Source organism: Silene latifolia, chromosome 11 (genome assembly GCF_048544455.1).
Source record: "Silene latifolia isolate original U9 population chromosome 11, ASM4854445v1, whole genome shotgun sequence".
NCBI classification, from domain to species: domain Eukaryota; kingdom Viridiplantae; phylum Streptophyta; class Magnoliopsida; order Caryophyllales; family Caryophyllaceae; genus Silene; species Silene latifolia.
This window is the reverse complement of record NC_133536.1, coordinates 204,070,523-204,095,848: the sequence shown is the minus strand read 5'-3', so window position 1 is coordinate 204,095,848 and position 25,326 is coordinate 204,070,523. Positions and strand designations below refer to the sequence as shown.

Here is a 25,326-nt window from a genome sequence, read left to right as displayed (position 1 = left end):
AATAAGTTAAAAGTATTGTAGTGGGGTGAGATAATGGAAAGAGAGAAGGTAATGTGGGGTATTATTGTGGGGTGAGGTGATTAAAATAAGTATTGTTGTGGGGGTAAGGTGATTAAAATAAGATAAAGTATGGGTATTGTGGGGTATTATTATGAGGTAAGGTGATTAAAATAAGTATAAAACTTTACTAAATAAGGAAAGAGAGAAGGTATTGTGAATAGATGAAAAAGGAAAGAGGGAAGGTTATGTAGAATAGGAGGGAGTATTTTACAACGGTTGTGTTTCAGTAAAACCGTTGTCATAGGTTTCCGTAGAGCATTCTTACTAACACTACCACGGTTTCAATATTATAGACAACGGTTTTTGAACCGTTCTTAATATTGTATTACGGTTATCTGAACCCGTTATTTACATTTCATAACGGTTCCGCCTTTTAAACAACCGTGGTCACGAAATAACAACGGTCGATGTAATAACGGTTCCGTATTTTGTATTGCAATGGTATATCACCTAATCTAACTGTTGTTGCATCGATTATTTGGCGTAGTGTATTATATACCTGAACTACATATATTGCATCCAATCATTCGCCGATGCATCAAAGTTGGGAATATACTTATGCAGGTCTTGACTGAGAATCAAGGAAGCGAAGATTTAGAATGATTGTAACAAAGTCAAATCAAATTTTACACGGCAAAAAGAGAGAAGAAAAATAAGGACATAGAACGGGAAAATAGAAGTATAATCACAACTATATTCACAATAGAACAATGTTACACAAGTGGCTCAAAGACCCATAATAAGTAATGAGCATTGATGAAAATTGGGTATGGAATTGCATAAACCAACTGCTCTACTCTACCGTTCACAAAGGGAGAAGCACATAGTTTTGAGAGCTATCAACGCAATAATATAAAAAAACAGAAGCCATACATCTTAAGGTAAAATGTTTCCTTTTTACGACCTCCGCCACTTTCACCTCTTTTCCCAGATTCACTTGCGTCTGTTGTATCAGACGAGCCACGGCCACCATAAGCTGAAATCAAAAGAAAATACTCTGTAACAAATATTCCAGATAAATTCAAAAAATAAGAGATAAATTCAAAAAATAAGAGTTAGATTGCGAGTGACGCTACCGCGAGTGACGCTAGAACGAACGCGAGTGACGCTAGAACGAACGCGAGTGATGCTAGAACGTAAGAGACGTGGCTGCACCAGAGGATTTCCTTTTAAGAAATCCGCTAAGAGGATGTGGCATACTATCACATATCTCACAACCCAGAGTTGCTTGAGTACCTTGAGTACATGTAATAAGATTGTAACAAGTTGTTTTAACACGCGTACATGTTTAATGAGAAAAAGAAAGTGAGACTCGTCGAAAATGCACAATTAGGGGTCTTACCATCTATGGGACGACAGAAAGTCACCAAGTAAATTGGCGTACCAAATCTCACCCCATTTGCGGTTACTTCAGCAAAGAAACATCTTTCAGCCGAATCCACATCATCCTCCACTTGGCTAACATCCTCCACGGGCTTAGCCAAGAAATCACAGTGAAACAAAAAACCGTTCCTCATGAAGCCATTGCTCTCAATGGGACGGACTAATGCATACTTTTTTTAGGCTGTTAAGTAATAAATAATAGGTAAGTCAATAATAAATCATTACGGTAAAGGTTGGTTGTAACAAGAAAAAAAACTTAAGTCTACATGGTAGCATACGTGTTTCCGATTGTAGTATGCCAAACCCTCTTGCGCAGTCTTTATAGATCTTTCATAAGAGAGTTTCTTAATTTATTCAGGGGACCGTTCTTTTTTTGGTGGTGGGGGATTACATGAATACAATGGATTAAAATCCTTGAATGAACAAGATAGAAAAAAATTTATCAAATCATAAAAAATGTTACTGCTGAAAAAAAAATAGAATTTAGTGATTCCTTTTGCATACTATGTTTGCTTGGGGGATTTTCGCTAAAAAAGACAGAACATGTAATTGTGCAGTTTAGTTTAACTCTATTGTTGCTAGATTTGCCAGCGTCCATAAAATTATGACGGGAGGGTGATCTCAACATTATAAATAGAGCTAATTGCTATTGCAGGGTGGTAAAGATGTTTAGGATGACAGTAAACATATAATGGGAACTAGTGTTCAAAAACTCGGCCGAGTTGACTCGTATCGGCCGATAAGTCCCGGTCTCGTGGCTTCCCGAGACACGAAACGACGAGTTATAACGGTTACTTTTAAAAGGGTAAAAAATCGTCTGAGTAGACTGAGTCAACTCGGGTATCGAGTGACTCGGCCGATATGACCGCACCCATATGTGATGATTTGATATTTTCTGACAAATTTACCAATAATAAAAAACAACCAAAAAAACTTTAAAAAAGCATTCAAAAGGTAAATTATTGCAATGTACATTATTGTAGATTTATGACTCAATTCCATCTATAAAAGCTACAATAAGGTCGCTCTTAGTATCTATCAAAACGAAGCTGAAAATCATAAAAAACTTACCTTAAATTTTGCGGATCTTAATTCTTGAAGAATACTAAGGTACATCTATCATCATACACTTCTTTTCCATCTTTTCTGATATCATGTTATCGTTTGTATGTAGCAAGTAGAATTGGGATATGGATGAAACGAGCGGGTAAGGAAGATAAGAGGATCTTGGTGGTAATTTTTCTGGGTTTGCAGAGATGGCGGATGGATGGAGTTGGACTGCTGGAGAAGATGTCATTTTTTGGGGATTGGTGGAAATCAATAATTGAGGGAAGGGGAAGGGGTGTGCGTGGCTTATCATAAGCCACTAAGGCCTAAGTTGCCATTAATAATTAATAATTATAATTATAATTATAATTATAATTATGGGTCATGACTCATGACTTATGGCTATATTAACTATTAGTATATTCCGTATATGTGTCTTTGTAGGATAATTGTTTGTATTTTTTTTATCATAAAACACTTATTTTATCAATTATATTAAAATGTATGAATGAATGAGTTTATTAAATCTTGATTTCCTTATTAGAGTATTTGACGACGTTATTTATTGAATATGTATTTCATATGTTTACTAATTTTATAATATTGTATGAAACTTAATCATATTTATTTTATTAATTAAGTTGAATATTTCCCTTAACAATATTTTATAATATTGCATGAAACATTTTATTAATTTATTGTCTTGAAATTCTTTAGAAAATTCCTAACATTGAAGACGTTGCATGGCGATTTGGAACAAAACTTGATAAGGGAGGTCGAAGAGTTCAATGTTTGTTTTGCAATAAGAAAATGAGTGGAGGGATTACAAGGTTAAAGGAACATCTAGCTAACAAAGCAGGAAATGTTTCCGGGTGTCCTAAAGTTTCTCCGGATGTTCGAAGGGAAATGTGGGATCTTTTAGTTAATTTCAAGGCAATAAAGAAAGACAAAGAAAAACGTGTCCGAGAATTTGAAGAGGATATTGTAGGTTCATATCGTGCCAGTGGTAATGAAAATGACGATAATGAAGATGATGATGACGACAACCAATTAGCATATGCAAGACATCAAAGTCGAATGCAACATGAGACTGATCACTGTCGCCAGTACGAACAAAATATTGGTGGTGCTGGAGGTATTAGAGTTAACCCGCAACTGCATTGATCAGGATCAGTCCAAGAAACTAGGACCAGAGGTCATACGTTTGAGCCCAATACCACCCCAACATCTAGATTGAAGGCCAGAGTCGTTGAACTTGAGAAAGATCATCCGAAACAGAAACAATCAAAGATTAGCACCACATGGTTAAAAAAGGCAAAGAAGCAATTGATCAAAGCTTGGGGGAATTTATGATTGATACTAATATTCCATTTAGAGCTATAAAGTCTCCATATGCAAATCCTTTGATGCAAACAATACGTGATGTTGGCGAAGGTGTACGAGCCCCTACGGCATATGACATATCCGAGGTATCTCTAATGTGGACATCTATTTTCATAATTTTTATGTTATGTATCTGTATTTGTATCTAATTTATTTCTCTATTTAGATATATCTTCCTGAAGCTTATAATGAGATGAAGGAATTCATTAAGACTCTCGAACCAGTATAGGATGAAAGAGGTGTGTCAATAATGTGTGATGGTTGGACAGAGCCAACGAACATGCACATTATTAACTTTCTAATATACTCAGTTCGTGGTACCATCTTTCATAAATCTGTTGATGCTTCTCATGTCTTGCGAAAGGATGCAAATTATTACTTCAAGCTTATGAAGGACGTGGTAAAGAAAATTGGTCCGCATAGAGTTATTCAAATTGTAACAGATAATGAGGCAGCGGTTAAAGCAGGTGGAAAAAAGTTGATGGAAAAATATCCACACATATATTGGACACCTTGTGTAGCTCATTGCCTTGATCTTCTTTTAGAAGATTTGGGTAAGAGGAAAAACATTAAAGCAGTTATTGAACAAGCTCAAAAGGTAACTAGATTTATCTATCACTATAAGTGGGCAACTAATTACATGAAAACATTCACTGGCGATAGAGAATTGCTACGTCCATCGTTGACTCGATTTGCTACAAATTTTATCATGTTAGAAAGTGTTGTAGATCTGAAGATTGCGTTGCAGAATATGTTTAATTCACCTGGTTGGATAAATACCAGATATTATAGTATTGATGAAACTGAAGTGGAAGTCCGTGAGTTGTTCTCTAGAAGTCCATCAACTGAAGTAGTTAAATTTTGGGACAAGGCAGATGAAATCTTAAAAATTCAAGCACCCATTGTCCGAGTATTAAGGTTAGTTGATGGAGATCCACTACCCACTATGGGGTATATCTATGAGGCCATGGAACGATGCAAGTTAGCTATTAAGGAAAATTGTACCAGTTATAAGCAATGTTGGGCCATGATCGACAAAGATGGGACGGTCAACTTCATCAAGATTTACATGTTGCAGGTAATATCACGTATTTATTAGTTAGATGTTGAACTTTCTAATTATTATTGATTCTTTAATTCATGTTTATTTGAAGGATGTTACTTTAATCCCAAATTTTTGTATGGAGTGGATAAACTTTCAACCGACAAAGAAATAAAGAAGGGTGTAAAGAAAGTTATCGAAAAATTGGCGCCAGATATTGACACTCACATTAGAGCATCAACTCAGGTTAGAGTAATATCCTACTAATTTTTCAAAAATATCAAATATGTTTAACAAATAATGATTATAAATGTTTCGCACGGTATTTACTAATTTTATTATTTATAGTTGTTCATGTATGAGCAAAACATGAATAGTTTTGCAAGTACCGTGGCTCAGAGAGCAATAAACTTAATGGATCCAGGTATCATTGGTTTGAAAATTTAATAATCTAGAATATAGAAATAATATTCAAATTTAATTGCAGTTGATATTTCGTAAATTCCGTGAATGCAGCTACATGGTGGTTAACGTATGGTGAGAGTGCTTCTGCTCTTCAGGCAATAGCTGTTAGGGTGTTAAGTCAAACCACATCGTCCTCTAATTGTGAAAGGAATTGGAGTATGTGGAGTCTTGTTCACACAAAAACAAGAAACCGTTTGAAGTACAAAAAACTTCACCAGATTGTGTACCTGCGGTACAACATGTGGTTAGAGAGAAAACACCAAACGAGGCGTAGCGAAAAGGAGATTGCTACAAGTTTTGATCCAATTAACTTGGATAGTATATTTGATTGTTCAGATCCCATAAATAATTGGTTGGAGGTAGAGCCGTTTAAGGAAGCTGAAGGTACATCGTGGATATATGTAAGTGATGATGAGAATGATGCCAATTTCCGGGAGACTGGTGAAGGTAATAGAGTTGTTCGTCCAGAATTTGCATATCAGAACAGAGTTTCACCCACTAGGGATTCTGTGTTGACTCCTCCGAGCAGTGATGATGATGGAAACGGGAACGACGATGGAGGTGGTCAAGATGATGGATGGGATGGTCGCGGTGAGTATATGAACTCGTATAGTGGTGAAGATGCAAATGTTCCACTCGGGAATTATGACGACCCTCCACCTGGTTTTGCAATGTTGGATCAAGTGTACGAGCGTGCCCGTAAAGGAAAAAATGTTGCCAATGATATGGATATCAATGAGTACTCTTGGCAAGGATTATCAGGAAATGCCGTAGCAAATGAGTCTGTCGGTTCAAACATAGACCCATATTTTCCATATTATCCCAATTGTGAACCAGCGGGATATCCACCAAGTAGTGGATATGACTCAATATCTAACTCACAAGGTGTAAATATCTATAATCATGGCAGCATCAATTACGGAGACACGCATTACCATAGTCCATCGTTTTATGGTTCTGATACTTCTTCGACCCGTAGTGGATGGGATGGCCACTCGAATCAAAATCAAACAGCATGGGGATTTAATGCCAGGTCGATTTTTAATGGAAACCAAAATGAACAATATGATTATGAAGAACCGCCTCGTCACTCCATGTGGTATTAATATTTCATGAAGGTCCACAAATATTTCAACCACCATTTGTGTTATTATTAGAATTAATTATTATTTTGTCTTTTTATGGTGTTATTATTATAATTAATTGTTATTTTGTGTTTTTTATGGGTGTAATTTCACGAAGAGAAGGCTACTTTATAAATTTGTAATAGTCAATTGTCATTTATCAATGTACAACTTTTTCTTATCTATTTCTTATATTCATTTCTATAGTACTTTACTTTGAGGGCTCCACCACTCTTTTCCTTTCACAATTTTGGCGCCAACTTTTCCATTTTTCCCTCCATGCTATTTTCTTTTTCATTTGTTTTATACTCTCCAATTCATCCTCTTTCTTCTGGTACCTACTTCTCCCTCAACTGCCATTTTCTTTTTCATTTGGCGCCATGCAGACTTCAACTTCTTATCGCCTAAATCCTTAATGTATCCACCGAGATTTTCATTAGACTATTAAAAACATTGTTTTATACATATTTAGACATAAAATAACATTAGAAATACTTATAAACAAAAATATAGCAAAAAAACATTGTAAAACAAAAATCGACCGCGACGAGCAATTTTGGTCCGCGGCAAGCGGTACAAGACCGATTCCGTGACACCGCGACCGCAACCGCGATCGCGACCGATACCGAGTTTTAAAACCCTGATGGGAACGGCGAAAACAGCCATGGTAAGCACGATAAAGGGGGACAATGATAATTGTGACTTTCCCACATTAGTCACCGTGACAGTGAACATGAGAAGGGGAGCAATGGGATGGAGGGTTTAGCAGCCTAAGCCTAAGTCAAGTCCTAGTTGGGGGGAATCAGGTTAATGAGAGCGGAATGTAAATTGAGAATGGGCGCTCTCAATCTCTTGCTAAGGGAATCAAGTTAATGGCAGTGGAATAGGGATGTGAACAGTCGGTTTGCGTCTCCTGCTAGAGAGAAGCCAATTAATGAGAATGACGAGTCTTTTAAAGGGAACCAAACGAGTGGGAATGAGAATTGGGGTGGGGTGGTCACAACCACCTTCCCCAAGCATGAATGGGTCTAGCAAAGTAGAGCGTTCGCCATATAGGACACCCTTAAATGAGGCTGATCTAAATTACTTCCTTTCAACCACTTGCTAATAGCAAGAGTCCACTTAAAATTACTCTAGTTCCTTACCAAATACTCTCTCCATACCAAACCAATGGTAATATTGACTTTTTCACACTTGTCGAGACACGTTTTGCAACGTAAATATCTTTTGTTACACATTATTAAAAATTATAAAAAATTGAAATTCTTATAGCATTCATAACGATAAATCAAACAAGATCTCACATGACTATATTTCGTCTTATAGATTAAGAATATTATCGAAAATTCTCTACGCCATAAATAGTGACAAAACGGTCAATGTTATCATTCATCTGGTATGAAGGGAGTATCATTCACCTTTTCTAAGTGAAAGAGTACCATAGTCTCAACCGTTTGGGCCTATAATACTCTCTCCAATTCTATGTATTCTTCCCCTTGTTTGTGGGCACGAGAATTAAGGAGAAGAATAAAATCTACCTAGTATAAAAGCTAGGTTCTTTAAAGCTTTTTGATTGGTTCCTATTTTTTAGGGATGAAACAACCAATTTTTTTAAATGTGGGGACCACCACTATCATTAGTGGATTTAATTAGACTTTTATTATTCCTCTCTTACTCTTATTTAATTAGAGAGCCAAATTTACACCAACCTAATAAACTATACATTATACTATTACAAACCATACATTATACAATTAAAAAATACAAAGTAAAAAAATTATGTCATTTCAATATTCCAGACTTGAAAAAATGTTAAAAAAAACGACTTATTTACTTCAAATAAATCCCAAAAAAAAAAAATGACTGTTATTAATTCAAATTTTATCATGAGTTCAAAAATAAATTCGATTCAATTCATTTCACATCAAAACAACACTTAAAATGAAGGATCTACTATGAATCCATTAAAATGCAAAAAAAAAAAATGGTAAAAAGTTGGATGTGATCTTCAAAATATTAAAGATCAACAAAAAATAGTACAAATTTTGAAAAATAGGTAATAAAAAGAAAAATATAAGATAAATCTTTCAGAAAAATTAATAATCCAGTCATAGGACATTAACACCCCTTATTCAAAGTATAAATGATGAAAACAATCGAAATAATCTACACAAAAAAGGAGAAAATATACATGTAGATTGCAAAATAGATGCTTATAATGTTAAATCATAGACCATGCAAATAAAATGGCCACATATTTTGAAATTATAGAATACACAAAAGATTAATAAGATGGTGAGGAAAAGGGTTGACATTCCATATCTGAGGTTGAGACTTGAGAGTCGAGCAAGTAAAAGGCAAAGCTGTGAGTTACGGAGGCAAATAAATAGTTAGAGTTGGACTTATTATGGGTGGGGTTAGATGGGTTGCGTTTATGGGCTGTGTTAATGGTCCGTGTTCTATTAGCGATGTGCTATACGAGTATTTTAAAGGTCATAATAATGTGTGCAAACTTTGTATTTATGGGGAAGATGTAACTAAACGCAAGTAGGATAAAGGGTTTTGTATGATTTAGGCTCTGTTCTTTTGGACTGAAACTTATCTGATCTGAACTGAACTGAATTTAAAGGATCTGAACTAAACTAAACTTAACTTATAGGATCTGAACTGAACTGAACTTATAGGATCTGAACTGAACTAAACTTATAGAATCTGAACTGAACTTATAGGATCTGAACTGAACTAAACTAAACTTATAGGATCTGAACTGAACTTAAAATAAGTGAGGTATAGGATCTGAACTGAACTTATAGGATCTCGAATCGAATCGAACTTATAGGATCCGAATCGAACTTATAAGATCTCGAATCGAATCGAATTTATAAGATCGAATCGAATCGAACTTATAGGATCGAATCGAACTTATAAGATCGAATCGAATCGAATCGAACTTATGGGATCTGAAATGAACTTATATTAAGTGACTTTAAGTCCAAAAGAACAGGGCCTTAAAATTATTTATTTATTTATTTTTTTGTAAAATGTAAGGTGGAAGAAATGAGATTAGAACAGAGTATATGGGTAAATATGGTTTCCTAAAAAAAGTAGGTAGATAAGTAAGTAGAGTTTGTTTTGTGGTGGGGTAGGAAATACGGATTATATAATAAGTATTGCATTGTTTAATTTTCTCTTGGGTTACCAATTTTATGTAAGTTTTAAGCTTATAATATATCGAGTAAGATAATAATTATTGTGTGAAACGATCTCACAATGTAAAATGGTTCATTTGTGTAAAAATCAAACTTCACACATTTATTGATTGCAAAGAATGAATTAATTTTTCTAATAGATGATCGTCTCACGGTGACCATCTTATTCTATAATTTGTTTAAGAACTAAGATCTCTAAATCTAATAAGTCGTTGACAGAGTTAACGAATTAAAAGGTCAAGTCTACGTTGACAAGTTTTCAATAATTAAATTCAATTTTATCCCATTTTAATAATTTATTTATTATTATTTTTAAAAGTAAAAAAAAATATTATCACGTAAAATCGTGTATAAATTGTGCCAGCAGTAAGTGTACATCTAATACAATATCTAACGTACTTTACAAGGAAATTTCCGATTATTTTTAATTTTATTACATTGTTTATATTTCCTGTAAGACATATATTAGAGTATATATACACAACTCCAATAAAACAAAATAAATTAAAAGTTACGAATAAACTAAACGTTATGAGGTAAATAAACTAAAATCATATTTTAAAAAAATAGAACACCGAATTTGAGTAACTTAATTTATATGTACGTCCAATCTCCAATTGTTATTGACTTATTTATATTGTCACGACATTAAACATTTAATAATCCTCATTTATACGCTCATATATTCAATAAAAACGCCTATAATTAAGACCCGTGCATTTTTTGCACGAGTTTAAAACTAGTAAGAGTAAAAAGTTGGGTGGGGTTTGGTAGTAGGAGAGAGGGATGAATAATTATGAGTTAAATAAGAAATGGTGGGACCAAAATATTAAGGAAAGTAATAAATTATGAGTAAAAGAGTTGGGTGGAGTTTGGTGATAGGAGAGAGAAATGAATAAAATAAGAGTAAAAGTTTCCAAAGTAAGAAAGGGGAAGAAAACCTGAATAATCCGTTTTAGGAAATAGGGAAGAATATATAGAATAGGAGGGAGTATATGTTACTTTTCGGAAGTATGAACTTCCAAAGAAGCAACTTTGTGCTAGACTATTGCAACTACATCGCCTATTATTTATCTAATATCGCATTACTACGTATATGACTATTGCAACTAAATCGCCTACTCTCCGTTCAACACCACTTGGCATGTTTGCTTTTAGTACGGATATTAAGGAGCGGATTAAAAAAACTATAAAAATACATAGGAAAGAGAATAGTGGGTTAAAAATGTTAAAAAAATATAAAGGTGGGGTTTTATGTTGGATTAGTGTGGGGTATGAATGACTTTTTTTGTAAATATGGAGTGTGAATAAAGATAGAATTGTCATTTTTTTACCTAAAAAGGAAACATATAAAGTGGAGTTGAATAAACGAAAAAGAAATACATGTAAAGTGGAGTTGAATGGAGGGATCGCATTACTACGTACATTTTAGACAGTATAAACATGAATTTGATTAAAGGCGCGCTTACCCGACCAAAGTTGGTGAAGGTACAGATATGAAGTTTGGATCAATTAGAACAGAGAACACCGTTCTCGACAAACAACTTGGTTCCGAATTGAGTGTAGAAGCAATCCAAAACCCTGTGAAATTCCAACGAGAAATTAACAAATGAAAATCAAACACAAATTTAATAGTATTAATTAAACAAAAGATAGACATACCTGCGATCCTCGTTGTCATTCATCGTTTTGCTTGTCATATTGTCTTTCCTTCAAATTCTGCAATTCGCAATTAATTAAATATAATAAGTTATAATACATTTGATCGAGTAAAATTGACAAAAAGCATGAGAATTATGATATGATGAAGAGGGGTAAATCGACACAAACCCTAATTTCTTCGATGATTGCATGGGTAAAAGGGTATAAAGTAATTGAAGATTTGAATAGCCGTATTGTGTTCTACTTGGACTAGTTTTTAAGCCTATATTTTAGTAGGGTTCGATTTTTTCTGGCTTATTTTCAACCTTTTTCAGTTTAGTTCAGTTTAGCTTCATTTTTACCATATTTTTTTGGATTTAATTTCAGTCAGTAAGTGAATTATACATCTGATGTGATACATCAGATGGTATAGTTTATGAGTATTTAGATAAAGTTTTTGAGTTTTAATTTAAAAATTTTGAGTTTTATTATAAAGTTTTTGAGTTCATTTACTTAAACATTAATCTCAAAAAGTTACATTATAACTCAAAAAAATTACATATATGCTCAGAAAAAATTTAATTTTTAACGTCTTGAAACTAAAATGTTATTTATAAACTTTATAAAACTCAAAAAAAATACACAAAAACTCAAAAACTCATCAAGTGTGAGGTAGTACATCTAATGTACAATCCGTTTTCTCAATTTCAGTTATTATAAGTTCAGTTCAGTTCAGCCCTATTAATTTCAGTTCAGTTCAGTTCAGTTCTATTAAGTTGAGATTAGTTTATTCAACATTAATATTATTACTCTTATTTTATATTCTTATTATTATCATTAATATTATATTAATTTATTTACTGTTATTATTATTATTATTATTATAGAAATATTTTTTTCAATATTTATTATTATTATTATTATTATTGTTTATATTATTATATTTATATTTAATATATTTATTTACTATTATATTATTATGATTAATGGCAATATTAATAGTACTAATATAATATAAGCATGCGTGTAGCATTATACTCTTTAAAACAGGCACTACCATTGTTATTTTTAATTTTCAGAAGCGAGGTGTGGTATTTTTAACAAAACACGGTAATTCTCGACTGAAATTGGTAAAAATGGCATATCCCAAAAAGGTCTCTTTGGACCTCTTTTATGAAATGAATCTATTAAATAAAAAAAATTTAACGATGAATTAATAGGTTTATATAAAAAAAAAGCCTCAACAGTCTGCTCGTCCTTTTCCTTATTAGCCTTATTTATTAGTTTAGTCAAGCTAATAAACTTCCTACTCTCGCGAATAGAAGTCTAGGGATGAAAAGAGAGATGTTGTTTTAGACTCAAGGAAGCTTGTCTGGATTGATGCTTGTGTAGTGGTGTGACCATTACACTTCGAATCCTGTCACTTTGATGTGATGGGCTAATGTGCACAGACCTTTATAATATAGGCAACATCATAGAATTATGAGACACCAGACTGTTTAGTCACCGGTTCAAGTTAGTTGATATTTTGACTCTCCGGAACACAAACAACTAATTAAATTATATTCTACCCCTATAATTTCCTATACGGTCGGAAACGTTACTAGTATCATGGCTCCTTAGTTGAAAGGGTTTCAATTCGATTGTCATTGTTATCATTAGTTGTGGTATGCCAAAACTCAGCGCATAACGCTATTTGTCATCCGATGAGTTTCAAAAGTCGTCTTTGTGACTCCCTTTCTCAAGAAAGAACAAAACTCCTTAGATAATAAAGCTTGTTTAAAAAAAGAGGAATTTGTTTAGCATAAGGATCTTTTAATAAGCTGATAACTACAACCTAGAAAGTACTTTATTTTATTGTTAATGGAGTTCATAATCACCCCAATTTGCCAAGTGACGGTAATGAATTGTTAGTCATTTGGGCCATGTTAGATCCACTTAACTCAAATAGATGGCTGAAAAAATGTCCTTATGTTTTTCCGTCTTAAAAGTAAAGCGAGTTAAACGTTATTGTATACTGTATACATTTATGAGATACGAAGAGTTTGTCATTTTATGTACTTTTGCCTTTTGTCTTACATATATATCTAAATCATTTCTTATTTCTATCTTAAACTAGAATTTTTTTAGAATTTATGAACACAAAATCTCATTTGTGACGGCACGTATCCGTCACTTTGGAGTGACGGATACCATTTTCTCTCACAAATGATCCAAATAGAGGAGAGAGAGAAACACATGGAGGTGCCCCCACCTTGTCCCCCTTATTCGTTTTATGAGTGACATTATCCGTCATTTGATCCAACCCGTTTTCAGCAAGACTTCCTGATTTATGAAAGCAAGCAATTAGATTCAAAGAACTTTAGCCTAAAAAGTAACCACCCTTGGATCACTAAATTTTGGCTGCAGCTTTTGGAATGACATTGGTTTCACCATCCTACTTTTCTAGATTCTTCTTTTTTTTTTTAGTAGGTGTATGTGCTTGTCATTCCAAATTAAAAGGCATCTCCACCTTGAAACATTTTCATATTACACCCATGTTATTCACCTGTCCTCTTGAACAATAGTGATATTCCAATTGGTAGGTCCAGCCCCGTCTCGTGTCGATTATGCAGAATCGGACATATCCAGTCTTATTCCTATGTTAAAAACATAAAAAAGTTGCTTTCGGATATCTATGGTACAAATAAAAAGCGAGTTGACACGATCACACGGTTTTAAAACGTGTCAATTCAGTGAATTTATCTGTTGTAATTAAATTTAATGTTGTTGTAACTTTTAGTGGTAAGTTGGTCAGTTGTGCTCTTAATTATTGCATTTCATTTCAATTTGATTTGTATTTTGCTTATCTAAATTTGGAAAAGTTTTAAGTAGAAGGGACTCTTTTGCATTAATTCAGAATTTGACATGATTTGGCCACAAATAACAACCCAACAACTCAAAATTTCACAAGACTTTTATTTTAAGCTAATCTACCCTTGACAGTAACTTATACTTAACTACGGAGTCTTAAACTTGACACTTACCCATGTCAGATACTTCTAATTAATTCCGAATAATCAGACTGAACCATGCAAACAATCAACATCATAATTAAAATATTATACATTCACAGCCTTAAGAAGATGAAGATACTTACACAATGTTGTTAATGCCTACAAACTCAGAGTAAATTTAATTACCAGACGATTTCGACTCTAATTAAAATGCTTCCAATACTAAGACTCTACGAGTACTAATTAGACCTTACATAAGCGCCTTGGTAAGCACCACTGTACAAGTTTTGTCGTCCATGGCCGTTGAAAACCATGAAAGGGGCGTCACCGTTGTTGTTCCTCCAATCGAGTACCATCTTAGGCACAATGTTGATCGATTTCTGCAGGTTCGGCTTCTGATCAAAATCTGAGAGGGGTGGTGAAGATTCACTGATATTAGCAGTAGTGATATCGTGAATGCTAGGTCTCCTTTTCTCCTTGACTCCTGAATTTTGCCTTAGGAAGTACTTTTGAGCATGGCTAGCCACCTGAGTCGGGGTTTTCGTGATCACGTAATTTCTTGATATATTTCTCCAATCCCCTTTTCCTTGCTTCTGCAGACCAAGTAAAAACCGCCTGCAAAACATGATTCATCGCGATACAGATTATCACTCGGACAGTCGGACTACTCCCAGTAACACATCAAACGCAGTTAAAAATCTCCCATTCAACTGATTGTTTACATTTCATTATTAAAAATACTTTTTACAAAAGATTAGCTAAAAACGTAAACAAGAAGTCGAATTGGAGGGATTAATACTCGTACTTCAATTCACAAGCCTTCAGCATTAACATTATGTTAGATATACGTAGTCTTAATCTTATGTTAGAAACACAAATAGACTGGTTTCCAAAAAAATCACAAACTAAACAAGCTTAAGATTTTCCGATGACAGTCTTAACCACTAGACCAGGACTTAATCGGTATAATTGGTAACTAAACATTAACTAACCCATTCCCAGCGGCGGATCTACTAACAACATTCCGGGGTGCGCGTACACCAGAAACAGAATTCTTTTTTGCGTATTTTGTTTAATTTTCACGCTAAAAAAATAAATTTATAGAAGTAACTTTTTTATGTGTATATAGATTTTAAATATTAATCAAGACCCCGGAAAGAAATTTTTCTGGATTCGCTATTGCCCAGTCCCTTAATGAAAATCACGTCGAGAACTGGGTCGAATGACTGCTACTTCTAGAATTAGTTATAACACCCAAGATTAAAAAAAGTTACCTATGCTCATCTTCAGTCCAAGGAACACCCTTTTTCCTCTCATGATCAGAAGGCCTAGACAAAGAAGCATTAGACCGTTTTCTAAGATGATCAAACCTTGTATCATCAACCAAATCAAGTGTAAAAGCAGAGGTAAGATACCCAGGAGTCGGTACCAAACCCGCCTCAATATCACTCACATCTTCAATCAACTCTTCATATTGTTTCATCACATCCACCACTGATTTCCCTGGTAATATTGATGCAACTTTGAACCATCTATCTGGTGTGTTTTCGTCGAATATTGCGAGCGCGCTTTCGAATTTCTTGTTTTCTTCTTTTGTCCATATTGTGCTTTTACAACCCCCTTCAAAGAACCAATTGTGTTGAGGATTGAACATGGATGATGTTGGATATATTGCTCCCATTTTTTTAAAAAAATTGTTTTTTGTTTTACCCTTTTGAGCTTACTTGAGATTCATGGTAGTAAATAGTTGAATTTAGGTAAATTTGAAACAATTTGTAGAGAAGAAAATCTTAAAAAATTTATACTAAAAATACCTACATGCATGCATACTTAAATGAAGAAGAGGGAGTATAAATTTATGAACAATTTACCAAGATTATAATTTTATGTAAGAAACAAAAAATTACATGAAATAAAGAAAATAAAGGTTTTGATTGAAGAGATGAACTCAAATAATTTGTAAGAGATGGAAAAGCAAGAGATGAATTTTCTAGAGTTGTTTTTAGAGCTTAAATTAGAAGGATAGAGGAGGGTTTATGATAAATGAGGGGGTGGGTTAATTAATTAGTTAATTAAAGAAGCATTACTTAAATGAGAATAATTACAATAAAGTTTGAAGTGACTGTGTATATATTATAAGCCTCTTGATTTAGTGCACTTTATCACAATAATTTTAATCCCCTGTTTTTTTTGTGGGTATATTGTTTCGTTTTTTCGGATGATAACTTTGTTGAAGAAGGTTAGCAAGAACGGTCGCCTTCGCTGAACAGTGAAAAATTGAGGTTTTAGTTGAAATTTTTGAATTTGTTTGACTGTATATTATATTATATTATATTATATATTGTACTAATAGTTCACCTTCACTAAAAATTTCTCACCTCTCTAACATTAAATACTAGCTCATCCTCATTTTAATTTAAAGCAATATATTAAGAGGAATGTTTATATAAGAATTTGCTAGATGATGTTTTTATAAATATTTCGAGAGAATTTTGGAAATAATGTCCTGAAATAACATTCATGTGACATAAATTTTATAAATAGAGGAGGTAATAATATTATCATGAAAATTATACATCATCTTTGTCATATTGAGCCAAAAGACATTATTGGTACATAGTGTTAAACACCAATAATGCAAATGGGTGTTAATGTGTTATGGTGGTATCCCAAAAACTCGAGTTATTGAGAGTAATATTACATGGATGATAAAATTACTTTCATGCGGTAAATATTTGAAATTATATACATGTAATCATTAATCAGTGGTGGAGCTAAGGGGTTAGTTGGAGCGCTCGCTTCCTCTGACGGACAAGATTTTTGTGGTTTTTAGTTAAATTTTCCAAAAACAAATTAGAGTGTCCCTTATATAATTACTCTTTCGCCTTTCCTAAAAAAATTCGCCCTTCTTAAGTTCAAATTCTGACTCCGCCACTGCATGCAATAAATATGTGAAAGTGACACTCTCTCTCTACATTGTGTTTTACTTTATGATTTAGGGGTACATTATATTAATATATAATGATTTAACAGAATAATTTTGAAAACATAAATATGCGAGAAGCATTGTCTCGCTATGTTATTGAGAGATCACTTTTTCTGTGCTCCTTTATTTGTTTTTCCGTAATTGTCTCATTATTAGTATTGACTTAAAGTGACTTTTATTTAGTACGAATCTTCATTATGCTACATTTTATCATAAATTATGACCAATTTCATTAATAAATACAGAATACTAACTTATTTTATTATCGCCAAAATTATATTTACTTCAAATTATAAAATGGTTTCATAAAAACTCAAATTTCCGAAAAAGTTTATAGAGAATCATAGATATGTAATGTAGGACATATGAACCTATAAACTTTGTTCAATTGCACAAATAAAGTGCTAATTTCCATATCATTTAGAAAATTAAGAGAAAAATTGATATAATTGGATAGTGAAAAAGGAAGGTGACATGGTACCAAGAAAAAGGCTCATTGGTTGACGATGATTGGAGGCTTTAGTACGTGTGAGAGTCCCCACTCTTGCTCAGTGCTCCATATCATTGTCAGTCTCATATGTGTGATATGTTCATTGAGTCATTATTCTTAGCAACACAATATGTGGTGCGCCAAACTGGCATGAATTCCATGCGAGTCAATGCCACTTATATTTTTATTCATTTTCACTAATTTTATGCTTTTGAAAAATATGAATTTTAGACGGTCACAATGTCACATAATAATTAGAGACGTTTTCAGTAGAGTTATACATAGAGAGTTCAGTTAAATTTTCACTGACTCGAAAATGAAAACTGATAATAATTGACTAGGACGGAGGGAGAAATATACTCCATACTAGTTTAGACCCGTGCAAAATTTTGCACGGGTATATATAAAATAGTACTTAAATGGTTTCAAAAATATATACAGAACAATAAAATCTTGTCCATGTCAATGACGGCCTGACGGGACATGTAACATCTAAATTCATTGCCAAATAAGTACCCCTTCCATCCCATGGAAGATGCTACAGTTACACTCGGTGTATAGAATCTTCTATACACCACCAATAAAACATAAACACGTGGACAAAGTCTGGCTACCTTATTCACAACAGTATTTCCCTCCCGTTTGACATGATTACAACGAATGAAAGAGAAATATTTCCTATACTCTAGAATGTCATCAATAATTAAAAACCATGGACAGTTTCCCCACTTTCCCGGAAATACTCTAGAATGTCATCAATAATTAAAAACCATGGACAGTTTCCCCACTTTCCCTTTAGTCTTTTCGTTCACAGGCTTTGCCGAGTCGCTTTCAAGAACAATTCTATGTAGTCCCATCGCCTGGCTATTTCCATCCCGAACCAAGCTACAATTCCTTAAGCAACATGCACTTTCCAACTTGCCCTTACACTGCAATTCGACATAGCCATGATCGTCCCGTCTTTAACCCTTCCCACAACTCCAAGACCGACTTCTCTACAATCAAATAAATAGGGCTCCATCAGTGTTAAATTTAATGCAATCCCCAAGTGTTGGAACCCAAGAAGTTAGTGAAGCCCTTGAATTTTCTATATTTCCTTGAATAACCTTGTTACTGAGAGTAATCTGCCACAAGTCTCTCGAATCCGATCAGTTTACTAAAAGGATCGGGGGTAGGTCCTCAAAGATAGTCGCATTTTAGAGATATCATTGTTATAAAAACATAACAGAGAAGACCATAAACATCTCTTCTTTCAATGTAATAACAGTAGAAGGTGTATGTGTTGCATTGACTGCTCGATGGTGCCAGGCTACTATTCCATTATTCCAGTGACTGGGGCTGTTAAGTGGTGGTGGAGGAACAACTTTCATTCAAGGTTTGAGAATGATGCATTGTCTGCTGTAATCTTGGCCCTCTTTTATCATATTTGGTGGGCTCGGAATTCTTGCAAGCACACCAACTCCATTCTCCATCCTGAGGTGGTGGTTAAAACGATCAGAGATGAGGTTAGATAGAGAGTTTTAGCTAAACATGAACATGATCTTAGCTCTACCATTTCTTGGATGGGCCTCACATGTACACTATGAAAAGATAGATAGTGCTTCTACCAAGTATAGACAGTCATTCTCTCTATCTCATTTTATAATTTATACAGTATATGATATTGATATTTTCTACTTAACGCAAAACAGTTATTAAAATAATTAGCCCGTCTCAGCGCCTCTTATATCTAACAATATAAAAATGCGAGTTGGAAATGTCATTATTGCAATTGGCCAGAGCGATTTATTTGAAAGCTTGAATCGCGCTATCTTAAATGTGGGAGCCTAAATGTTGCAATTATATGTCCTAAGACCAAATATTACATACATGTGTGGTTCAAATTGAGATATCTTTAATTTTGGCTAATTGTGTCTGGAACTCCAATAACATACTCCCTCCCAGTCGTCATAATGTTCCCCTTTGATAATGGCACGATACTTAAGGAAAAATATTAAAATAGGAGTAAAAGAGTTGTGTGGGGTTGGTGATAGGAGAGAGAGATGAATTATTAGTAGTTAAATAAAAAATTGTGGGGCCAAAACATAAAAAAAAGTAATAAAATAGGAGTAAAAGAGTTGTGTGGGTTTGGTGATAGGAGAGAGGAATGAATAAAATAAGAGTAAAAGTTTCTAAAAATAGAAAGGGGAACATTACTTGAATAATCCGTTTTGGGAAAGAGGGAACATTATAGCGACTGGGAGGGAGTATACTCAAAGGTTGGGAATAGTAGTAATCTTGTTATTTTTCCTATTTATGATTTTTTAAAAAAAAAAAAAAAACATGAAACAAATTGTTAAATGATAATTAAACTGTTTTTGAAATGGTGAACACCAGACAAACCTTGAATATTAATTCTCGTTCTAGCATTTTGTCGAACATCTAGAATGCCTTACGTATAAAATGAAAAGCTACTGCTATTGAAATATCAAATGTCAATACATAATGGCAAAATAGCAATAGCAAGACACATATGAGATTGAATAGCGAAAAACAATCAGCAATCCATAAAAACAATCGATAAGCACAATAAGCAACTCATAGATGAAGAGAAAAAGAAAGATTTAAAACGACGACATTAAAGTGAATTATTGAAAAAAAATTACCCAATGTGATATTAATCTGGATAGAAAAGACAATAATCTGCAAAAAAAAAAAAAGGAAGATAAGTAAAACAATAATCCGCACAGAAAAATAACTTAATCTATTACCTGAAATCGTGAGCACGGAGGTAGATGTGATAGTTTATGTATGGAGAAATATTTGTGTGAAGCAAACTCGTTTATGAGAAGTAGTTATCGGTAGTAGGCGGGAAAAAAAAGTGTTTTGGTTGTTGTTTTATTATTTTATATAGATTTAAATGAGAGTGAGTATGAATCACCAGGGTGTAGTTATCGTAGGACGCGGGTTCAAGCACTACTCCTACCTGCAGTTTTGAATTTAGTTTTGTAATAAACATACCTTTCAAAAGATAATTAGGCCCGATCGACGCTAATTGTTGGCTATTTAATCAACTTAATGAGCGAATTCATGGATGGCATTTTGTTTTTTAATTTATTTCTCATTGATTTTCTTTTGATTTTTGTTTTCTTTTTGAATTTATATTATTATTGTACATAAATGTTAAGTATACTTAATACTTCCTCCCATCCAGACCAAAGGTTACAGTTGCTTTTTGGCACTATTCATGGTCGTAGGGAATCTTTGATATTATTCTTAATCTATAAGACAAAATATAGTCATGTGAGATCTTGTTTGATTTATCGTCATGAATGCTATAAGAATATCAAATTTTTATAATTTTTAATAATGTGTAACTAAAGGTATGCACGTTACAAAACGTGTCTCGACAAGTGTGATAAAGCAACTGTAACCTTTGGTCTGGATGGGAGGGAGTAGTAAAATGGGGGTTTTGACTTTTTAAGATAACAAAAGTTCTCTACGTAAAGTCAAACCCCTTCATCGAAATCCTAAAAACGCCACTGCTCATAATAAGCTTTATCGTTGAATCTCGAACATAATAAATTGTCTATCCCTAACTTTGTTATTAGCAATTATTTGGCATCCGGGCCAATATCTCAAGAGAGATGACATTTTGCTAACGTAAACAATAGAGATTCTTATTAAAAGGCTTGGAGCATAGCTTACTATTGGAAGGTGTGGTTGTGGCACTTGTATAAAAAGTTGCACTTAATTTTTCCACATCATCGCATTATGGATTGATGCTCTTGTGTGACCGACCGTCGAGCAAAATGAAAATACGTATTATAAATAAATTTTATGATTGTGGGATATTGTTCAATTTGAGACACTTGTTGTCGACACGAGTGAAAACCTAGTCACCGTCTTATATTATTGGACATGAATTGTTAATAATTCAATAATAGTTCAACAAGCTTAATTATTGGACGCTTTCTCTCACATACACTTATTAATTTAAATAAATTGAGAGAACAAATATGACCTTAATTTGGTGGCGACACATTTAATTATGAAATGGTCTCATATACGAGTATGAATCCAATTTACTATCAGTTTAATATAAGTTCATTTCACTCAATTAATACTATTTAACTTTTTACATGAAGAAGTCGTCAAATGGGGATGTAAGCGAAACAGAGGGAGTAACAACGATAATATGAAAAAAAAGTTGACGTGATAGAGGGATTATAAAGAGCAAAAAAATTCGGAACACATGTAGCATCCGCATACTTGCATTGTTATTTACAATGGTTTCACTAATGTGACAATAATTCAGATTTATACGGCACGTGGAGTAAAATTGAAAGAGACACAAAGATTCTGAACCTTAATATGAGTGTTATAGATATCTCGATTACAAAGAATATAAAACGTAAATAAGCAATTGGGATAAAAAGAGTATATTATTTAATATTGGTATCATTACTTTTTTATGAAATTACGACTTAATAATCATTTAAAAAAAGGAAAACCTTAATTATTTTCGTCGGTCTCATAGCTTGTGCCACGAAATGAAAATAGGGTTTTTTTGGGTAAAATATGAGCTTAAATTAAAAAACTGAGTTTACAAACCGAAAAAACAAGTCAGGGAGTCTAAATACAAAAGTTCTCAATAAAAGAAGAAACATCATTCCAAATAAAGTTTTCATCATTTTATGGCAGTTCTAAATGAAAATAGAGTTTAACATACTCAAAATATCTCTTATTATACCTCATAGGCATGCAATATTATTGGCATTTGCATGGTTTAGTTAGAGCCTCTTTATTAGCCATGTCTCTAATATGTAGAGACATAGAAAAGATCACAAAATTTTACTTGTAATCGTCACAACTCTCAATCTTGTAACAATTTATACTTGATTTAAATAAAATTAAAAAGAAAAGGAGGTTCTGAAATGTGACAAGCTTATAATAAAGTAAAAACAATTCACTCTTGTATTCACGTACTCACGTTAAAGCAGCAAGAAAAACAATTATAGAGTAATTAATTTACACATTTGCAAATTAAAATCCCAATTTAAGAGAATCTTCAAAGAATATTCTTGTCCACTATGTATGATACAAATAAATTGGGTACACTGCCTTCGTTTTAAAGCTCAAAACCTTTAGCATTTGGGTAAGTCCTTAGGAGGTGGTACTATTGCCTGATTAGGCCCTTTGCCATCTTCTACTAAAAATGCCATCTTTAATCCCCATGATGTGTGTACCTCTAGATGGCAATGCATGAACCATATACCTGAAAACAAGTAACATGTAATCATGTATGCATAGTGATATACTATTTCGTCGCAAAAGTAAGCTTTGTGACGGAATAATGGCGACGAACCGTCCCTTCTTTTCTTTAACTAAGTTGACATATTATGTCAATAAGAGACAAGCATTGTAGGGCATCTTAGTTCAATGTCCAAGATTCAAATAATCAAATCTACTCCGTTTCACATTTGACCTACAATACAAAGATCTTTCTATTTGACTTTTGCGGTCTCTAAGAAAATACTTTAACCTTTATTTCTAAGCATTTACATATTGCTTATTTTGATTGAAATTAAATTTTTCCGAAAAATTGTTTAATTGTTTATGTAGTCATTCTAGTATCATATCACGATTTTTTTTAATATGTTTTTCTATGTATTTAAGATTTTAAATTGATAACTCACTATTTTTTAGTTTAACTTTATTTTAATTTAAAAAGTCAATAAAAATTAAAATTGTAAAAATAGAAATGAATATTTTAATGAAAATTTTCTTTTTACCGAGAAATTAATGATGTTATTTTTGAAATATTTTTACTATTAACATTTTCTGTGCAAATTCTTCTCATTAAAAGTCGACGAATTTTTATGTCAATTATTTAAAAAAAAAAGTATACAGTTTTTTTATCATATAATAATGGAGATAAATTTATGTATAATGTGAAATAATATAGAATGTTTTAAATATTATTTATAAAAATAATGAAAAAATCAAAAATAACTTTATTTTAGGAAATATTATTTAGGCGGAAAAAATAAGAGCCCTTGACCCTCTATTCGGGTTTAGTAAATAGGGGATTCTATTATCATATTATAATTTTTTTATGTTTTTCTATGTATTTAAGGTCAAAGTTTGGAAACTTTGACTTTAAAAAGTCAAACAGAAAATTCATAGTGAAATTGAGGAAATATTGTAACTTCAATCAAATAGTAAGACCATATATACCTGGATTATCAGCTCGGAACCGAATAGCAACCCATCCAGCGGTAGGCACGTCGATAGTATTCCGCTCAACCGGGATCGACAAGATTGAAGTTCTTAGGATCCGTACTTGCATTATAATTTCCTAACCCCATTCCAACCACAAAGAAATTGAACCCATGCAAATGTATAGGATGACTTTCGGGTGCAATAATAGAAGTACCTTGTAACACAACTTGGACCGTCGCGTTAAAGGGCAACTTATAAACCCTAGTACCATTCATAGTAGCTAAAGTTCCGGTATAATTACCGGTGTAATTAAAATTAATCGGAGGATTCCCCGGGAAATCATCGGTAAAAACACCATTTAGGTTAGTATAATGTGCTTGAAGCAGAGCAAAACTCGGCATTACAAATGTAACGTTATTTATCGAACCAACAAGTTTACTACCATTAACACATGTTGCACAAGGATTTACCCCTACACCCATGGTAAATAATAGTGAATGATCAATTTTTAACGGAATTTTAACGGGAAATTTGATTGAATTAAGACTTCTAAGCGATTTAGTGTAGTTTAATTGAGAAATTGTGGAATTTATTTGTGGCATTTGAGTGATAACAAGGTGAGAATTGGTTAAGGCGTGTTTGTACCGCAACAAACCGTAGTTGGTTATGTTGTCTACGCCGACAGGGGCGTCCATGAAGGAGGAAATCGCGATTAAGTATTTCCCGGGGGGTTGATTAGAGTGTAGTAGTGCATTGGTGGTTTGGCCGGGTGCGAGGTAGATGGTGTCGGTTGTGAATGGTTTAGTGTAGCTTGCGTCAACTTCGATTACCGTGAATTTGTGACCGGCGATTTTGAAGAAGAGTTCGTCGTTAATTGCTGCGTTGATTATGCGTAGTAAGTATGTCTTGTTTTGCTCGACGTGTAGGGTGTATGTACCTGTTCAATTGCAATACAATTGTTAGTTTGGATTATAATTCAAGGGCATTCAAGTCAAGACGGTGGTATTATAAATTACTCTTTTTATCCCGGTTATTTGTTTACTTTTTTTTATATATATTTTGTAAAAAATATTTTAATTAAAAATATATAAGTGCCTTAGTGAATGGGAGGAATTCGGATATTATGTTAGCATGCACGTATGAAATGAGCGTACATAGTACGTACTCTGAGAAGAACTAGGGCAATTTCGAACAGGTCCGGTATAGCCATTAATTATGTGCGCATCGGAAATATTAGGCGGTAATCCAGATTTTGTAGCTTGGTTAATTACTGCTTCAGTGTCTGCTTTCCACCAC

The 25,326-nt window shown here is 33.3% G+C and overlaps 1 protein-coding gene, 1 long non-coding RNA gene and 1 pseudogene across 2 annotated transcripts; all 3 read right to left on the bottom strand.

Moving 5' to 3' along the window:
• Positions 1–14,422: 14,422 nt before the first annotated feature.
• On the bottom strand, positions 14,423–16,455 carry LOC141612391 (transcription factor DIVARICATA-like). Its single transcript, XM_074431154.1, has 2 exons — positions 15,625–16,455; positions 14,423–14,965 (listed from the first exon to the last, which is right to left on the bottom strand). The coding sequence occupies exons 1-2, from the start codon at positions 16,029–16,031 to the stop codon at positions 14,590–14,592; spliced, it is 783 nt and encodes a 260-aa protein (XP_074287255.1). The 5' UTR covers positions 16,032–16,455; the 3' UTR covers positions 14,423–14,589.
• A 1,967-nt stretch (positions 16,456–18,422) lies between these two features.
• On the bottom strand, positions 18,423–20,856 carry LOC141615359 (uncharacterized). Its single transcript, XR_012529819.1, has 2 exons — positions 20,472–20,856; positions 18,423–19,299 (listed from the first exon to the last, which is right to left on the bottom strand). It is a non-coding gene; the product is annotated as an uncharacterized LOC141615359 (long non-coding RNA).
• Positions 20,857–22,778: 1,922 nt separating this feature from the next.
• LOC141612390 (laccase-4-like) overlaps positions 22,779–25,326 on the bottom strand; it is a 6,740-nt pseudogene continuing 4,192 nt past the window's right edge.